The sequence below is a fragment of the Symphalangus syndactylus genome, chromosome X, assembly GCF_028878055.3.
Source record: "Symphalangus syndactylus isolate Jambi chromosome X, NHGRI_mSymSyn1-v2.1_pri, whole genome shotgun sequence".
NCBI classification, from domain to species: Eukaryota; Metazoa; Chordata; class Mammalia; order Primates; family Hylobatidae; genus Symphalangus; species Symphalangus syndactylus.
In genome coordinates, this window is record NC_072447.2 from 144,257,728 (window position 1) to 144,263,865 (window position 6,138).

The following is a 6,138-nucleotide window of genomic DNA, read 5'->3' on the forward strand; positions in this document are numbered from 1 at the left end:
TTTTCAGCCTCTTGATGTATACTGTCAAATTGCTTTTTAAAGGGTTTGCAGAATTACATTCCCACCAGCACCTGTAGTATCCACTGTCTACCTCTGAAAGTTCAAAGCAAGCTCCAGAATCTCATAATTGTTTAAATTAACTTTATGGCAAGTTGAGGATCATCATGTCTATAAGGACCAAGCAAATCAATAGAAATACTAAATTTATCAGCTGACAGAGCGCAGAAATACATGTATGTATGCTCACTTTTATGTGTGTATGCATCTGTGGGGAAAAGAAAGAGAGATCAGATTGTTACTGTGTCTGTGTAGAAAGAAGTAGACATAGGAGACTCCATTTTGTTCTGTACTAAGAAAAATTCTTCTGCCTTGAGATGCTGTTAATCTATAACCTTACCCCCAACCCCGTGCTCTCTGAAACATGTGCTGTGTCAACTCAGGGTTAAATGGATTAAGGGCTGTGCAAGGTGTGCTTTGTTACGCAGATGCTTGAAGGCAGCATGCTCGTTAAGAGTCATCACCACTCCCTAATCTCAAGTACCCAGGGACACAAACACTGCGGAAGGCCGCAGGGACCTCTGCCTAGGAAAGCCAGGTATTGTCCAAGGTTTCTCCCCATGTGATAGTCTGAAATATGGCCTCGTGGGAAGGGAAAGACCTGACCGTCCCCCAGCCTGACACCCGTAAAGGGTATGTGCTGAGGAGGATTAGTATAAGAGGAAGGAATGCCTCTTTGCAGTTGAGACAAGAGGAAGGCATCTGTCTCCTGCCCGTCCCTGGGCAATGGAATCTTTCGGTGTAAAACCCGATTGTATGTTCCATCTACTGAGATAGGGGAAAACCGCCTTAGGGCTGGAGGTGGGACATGCGGGCAGCAATACTGCTTTGTAAGGCATTGAGATGTTTATGTGTATGCTTATCTAAAGCACAGCACTTGATTCTTTACCTTGTCTATGATGCAGAGACCTTTGTTCACGTGTTTACCTGCTGACCTTCTCTCCACTATTATCCTATGACCCTGACACATCCCCCTCTCCGAGAGACACCCAAGAATGATCAATAAATACTAAGGGAACTCAGAGGCCGGCGGGATCCTCCATATGCTGAACGCTGGTCCCCTGGGCCCCCTTATTTCTTTCTCTATACTTTGTGTCTTTTTCTTTTCCAAGTCTCTCGTTCCACCTAATGAGAAACACCCACAGGTGTGGAGGGGCAACCCACTCCTTCATGTATCTCCTAGCTATCTATCCATCCATCTATCTATCTATCTATCTATCCATCTATCTATCTATCTATCTCCCTCCCTATCATCTATCTCTATCATTTATCATCACCAGCTCTGTCTGTACAACTATCTATATCTAGTATGATAAACAAGATTTTGTACTGATGTCTTCAACTCTATTACTATGTAGATCATTCTAGCCTTCTCCCCTTGCTTGTCATAATCTCCCACTTCAAGAATGAGACACTTTGCTCTCCCAACCATCCATCTGTTTACCTAATTGTTCAATTACAGTATACATGCTTGGTGGTTTTAGAATTGTTAACCTACAGCCCCATGGGAAACAACTTTACCAACTAAAGTACAGCACTTTGATGTATAGTTCCTTTTGCTTTTAGTCTTACAGTACGCACTCATTTCCAAAGTTACTTATGTCCTCACTTTTTCCCTCCACCTCCTTAAGTGAGATTGTTTCATACATTTGTTATACAGTTAAGATGATTTCATCAGTCTTAATTTCATTCTTGGATCCCCCAACTTTATAAATTATTCTAAAAATTTGCATACATTAAGTTATACTCTCTGTGCTGTAAAGTTATATGGTTTTTGACAAATGTATAGCGTCACGTATTCATGAATACAATATCATACACAATAGTTTCACCTCCCTAAAAAATCTCCTGTGCTTTAGCCATTAAACCTTTTCTCCCCGCCACTGAGCCACTGGTAACCATTGATCTTTTTACTGTCCCTGTAGTTTTTCCTTTCCCAATATGTCATATAATTTAAATCATATAGTATGTAGCCTTTCTGACTAGTTTCTTTCCTTTTTTTCCTAATCTTTTAATTTTTTTTTCTCATAGTTTTTTTTTTTATTATACTTTAGGTTTTAGGGTACATGTGCACAATGTGCAGGTTTGTTACATATGTATCCATGTGCCATGTTGTTTTGCTGCACCCATTAACTCGTCATTTAGCATTAGGTATATCTCCTAATGCTGTCCCTCCCCCCTCCCCCAACCCCACAACAGTCCCCGGAGTGTGATGTTCCCCTTCCTGTGTCCATGAGTTCTCATTGTTCAATTGCCACCTGTGAGTGAGAACATGCGGTGTTTGGTTTTTTGTCCTTGCGATAGTTTACTGAGAATGATGTTTTCCAGTTTCATCCATGTCCCTACAAAGGACATGAACTCATCCTTTTTTATGGCTGCATAGTATTCCATGGTGTATATGTGCCACATTTTCTTAATCCAGTCTATCGTTGTTGGACATTTGGGTTGGTTCCAACTCTTTGCTATTGTGAATAGTGCCACGATAAACATACGTGTGCATGTGTCTTTATAGCAGCATGATTTATAGTCCTTTGGGTATATACCCAGTAATGGGATGGCTGGGTCAAATGGTATTTCTAGTTCTAGATCCCTGAGGAATCGCCACACTGACATCCACAATGGTTGAATTAGTTTACAGTCCCACCAACAGTGTAAAAGTGTTCCTATTTCTCCACATCCTCTCCAGCACCTGTTGTTTCCTGATTTTTTAATGATGGCCATTCTAACTGGTGTGAGATGGTATCTCACTGTGGTTTTGATTTGCATTTCTCTGATGGCCAGTGATGATGAGCATTTCTTCATGTGTTTTTTGGCTGCATAAATGTCTTCTTTTGAGAAGTGTCTGTTCATGTCCTTAATTTATTTATTTTTTCTTCAACTTTTATTTTAAGTTCAGGGGTACATGTGCAGGATGTGTAGGTTTGTTACATCGGTAAACGTGTGCCATGGTGGTTTGCTGCACAGATCAATCCATCACCTAGGTATTAAGTTTTCCAGATTCCTCTGTGTCTCTTCATGGCTTGGTAGCTCATTTCTTTTCATTTTATTTTATTTTATTTTTAACATAAACTCAAGATTTTATTGTCTTCATAATAAAAGAAAAGATGACACTTAGAACTGGATCACTTGGCCCTTTCTCTTATCTCCTCCCAGTTCAAAATGCTTGCATCTTTTAATAGCCAGTGTTCTCTTAGATCTGCAGTTAGGCTCAACACACTCAAGCCTTAGCACAATCTTCTTTGTAGTTTTAGCCTTTTTCCAGAAAATCGGCTTAGTCTGCCCACCATAGCCACTCTGCTTCCTGTCATAACACCGCTTTCCCTGGGCATGCACCATAGCCACTCTGCTTCCTGTCATAATATCGCTTTCCCTGGGCATGTAGAGAATACTTGCTCTTCTTTTTTTTTTTTTTTTTTTACTTTTTTTTTTTTGAGGCAGAGTCTCTCTCTGTCGCCCAGGCTGGAGTGCAGTGGCGCGATCTCCGCTCACTGCAAGCCCCGTCTCCTGGGTTCACGCCATTCTCCTGCCTCAGCCTCCCGAGTAGCTGGGACTACAGGTGCCCACCACCACACCCAGCTAATTTTTTTGTATTTTAGTAGAGACGGGGTTTCACCGTATTAGCCAGGATGGTCTCGATCTCCTGACCTCGTGATCCACCCGCCTGGGCCTCCCAAAGTGCTGGGATTACAGGCGTGAGCCACCGCGCTGGGTGCACTTCTTGCACTGTATCACTTTGTGAGGTTGGCGCTTGCCACACTTCTTACAGAAAGTCCGGCGGGTTTTAAGAACATTCACCATGTTTGCCTGAGTGGTATGGGCACAGAAAGGAAACAGCTCATTTCTTTTTATTACCAAATAATATTTTATTTTAATAAATGTTACAATATTTATACAATATTATATTGTTTATCCATTTCTCTATTAAAGGTCATCTTGGTTACTTCCAGTTTTGTGTGAGTATGAATAAACCTTCACATATATGCTTCTGTGGGAACACAGATTTTCAAGTTAATTGAGTAAATACTTAGGAGCACAACTGATGAATCTTGTTTAGCTTTGTAAGAGGTTACCAAACTATCTTTCAAAGTGACTCTACCATTTTGCATCCACACTGGCAATAAATGCAAGTTCCTGTTGTGCCTCATCCTCACCAGCAATTGCTATTGTGTTTTAGATTTTATGCATTCTAGTAGCTAGTAGCTGTGTAGTGGTATCACATTATAATTTGCATTTCCCAAGTGAAAAATTATATTGAGCTTCTTCTCATATGGTCCTTTTCTATCTGTAAATCTTCTTTGGTTGGTTGGCTGTTGTGATATTTAGACCATTGTTTGGAGAAGGTTGATTTCTTTGTGATTGTTGAGTTTTCAAAGTTCTTTATCTCCTTGGATACAAGTTTTTTTATCAGATATGTATTTTGTAAATATTTTATTCCACTCTGTGGCATGTCTTTCACCCTCTTAACAGTATCTTTTGTGAACAAAAGTTTTTAATTTTAATAAAATCTAACATCAATATTTTTCATGGATCATGCTTTTGATATTGCATATAGAAACTCTTCACCTTAGGCCAGGCGAGGTGGCTCATGCCTGTAATTCCAGCACTTTGGGAAGCCAAGGTGGGAGGATCACTTGAGATCAGGAGTTCGAGAACAGCCTGGCCAACATGGCGAAACCCCATTTCTACTAAAAACACAAAAAATTATCTGGACATGGTGGTATGCGCCTGTAATCCCAGCTACTTGGGAGGCTGAGGCAGGAGAATGGCTTGAACCCAGGAGGCAGAGGTTGCAGTGAGCCAAGAATGTGCCATTACTCTCCAGCCTGGGTGACAGAGTGAATGAGACTTTGGCTCAAAATAAAATAAAAATAAATGTAAAAATATAGAAACTCTTCACCTTACCTAAGGTCACATGGATTTTCTCCTAAACTTCCTTACAAAAAAAGTTTCCTTGCCACCTCGTTCTCACCCCTCAGAATATATTTTGATGTTCTTGATCTTTCATTATCTTATTCTTTGAGAAACATTATTCATATAGAATTTTAAAAGTTGGGCCTTGAAACTTGACAACTAGACAGCTTCTCTTCAAGTTGTGGCCCCAGCACTTCACAGCAGTAGGATCTTTTGCAAGTCCCTTCACTTCTGTGAGCTTCAATTTCCTTTTCTTCCAAATGTGTCCATGGTATCTACCAAGTCGAGCTGTGAAAATTAAATAAGCTAATGCATGTAAAACACTTAGCATAGTTCCTGGTATATACGGTAGCTATTAGTTGTGTGTTTGTGAATTTCGTATACAGAAGTATAATTCTATGACCTTTAATTTCTTCTTAAAGCCGGGGTGAAGAACTTTTCTTTTATAAATAATAGTATCTAAACCTACTGAATAAAATTTGATGTTAAACTGTATGTTTAAGAGATTTTTTATTTTCATTTGATAGGTTTTACTTATAATAATCAATTAAGAATATATGTATGTGTGTGTATATATATATACACATAGGGAGAGAGGTATATAGAAAGAGAAAGAGAGATTGGTAGTAAACTGTAGACAGTACCTGCTGCATAATAACCCTAGGCTTCTTTCTCTTTATATACCCAGAGAAATGAACAAAATGGCCAATATGTAATAACACCCTCATTACATGATTTCCTCTAGGTTGAAGTGACTCTAATGGAACTCTAAGTTCATATAGGAATTACTGACTCCATGTCTTTATAAGCTATAGGAACTAGACTTGAGCAAGCTGTATCTTTCAGTGTTTCAGCTTCTCTTGCTTAGAGAGCATACAAAATCACTTGTTATTAATTCTAAATATAGTTTCTATTAGTTAAATGTTTCCATGAATCAGACACTGCATTAAGCATTTTACCTTATTATCTCATTTAATCCTTTCAAAATCTTCTTTTGGCAGGTGCTATCCTTGTTCATATTTTGCTGGGGAGGAAATACGGGTTCTAAGAATAAAGTAACTTTTACAAAGGTCACACAACTGATAGATATCAGAGTATGAGTTGGAACCTAGGGATGTTTGATTCCAAAGTCAATTCTCATAAATGCTATGCTCAACTGCTTCTCATGGT

At 39.3% G+C, this 6,138-nt stretch overlaps 1 protein-coding gene across 1 annotated transcript; it reads right to left on the reverse strand.

Annotated features, from left to right (window-relative positions):
* Positions 1–3,143: 3,143 nt before the first annotated feature.
* LOC129475464 (large ribosomal subunit protein eL42-like) lies at positions 3,144–3,855 on the reverse strand. Its single transcript, XM_055267520.2, has 2 exons — positions 3,773–3,855; positions 3,144–3,403 (listed from the first exon to the last, which is right to left on the reverse strand). Exons 1-2 carry the CDS (start codon positions 3,853–3,855, stop codon positions 3,169–3,171), a joined length of 318 nt encoding a protein of 105 aa, XP_055123495.1. The 3' UTR covers positions 3,144–3,168.
* Between the last annotated feature and the right edge of the window lie 2,283 nt (positions 3,856–6,138).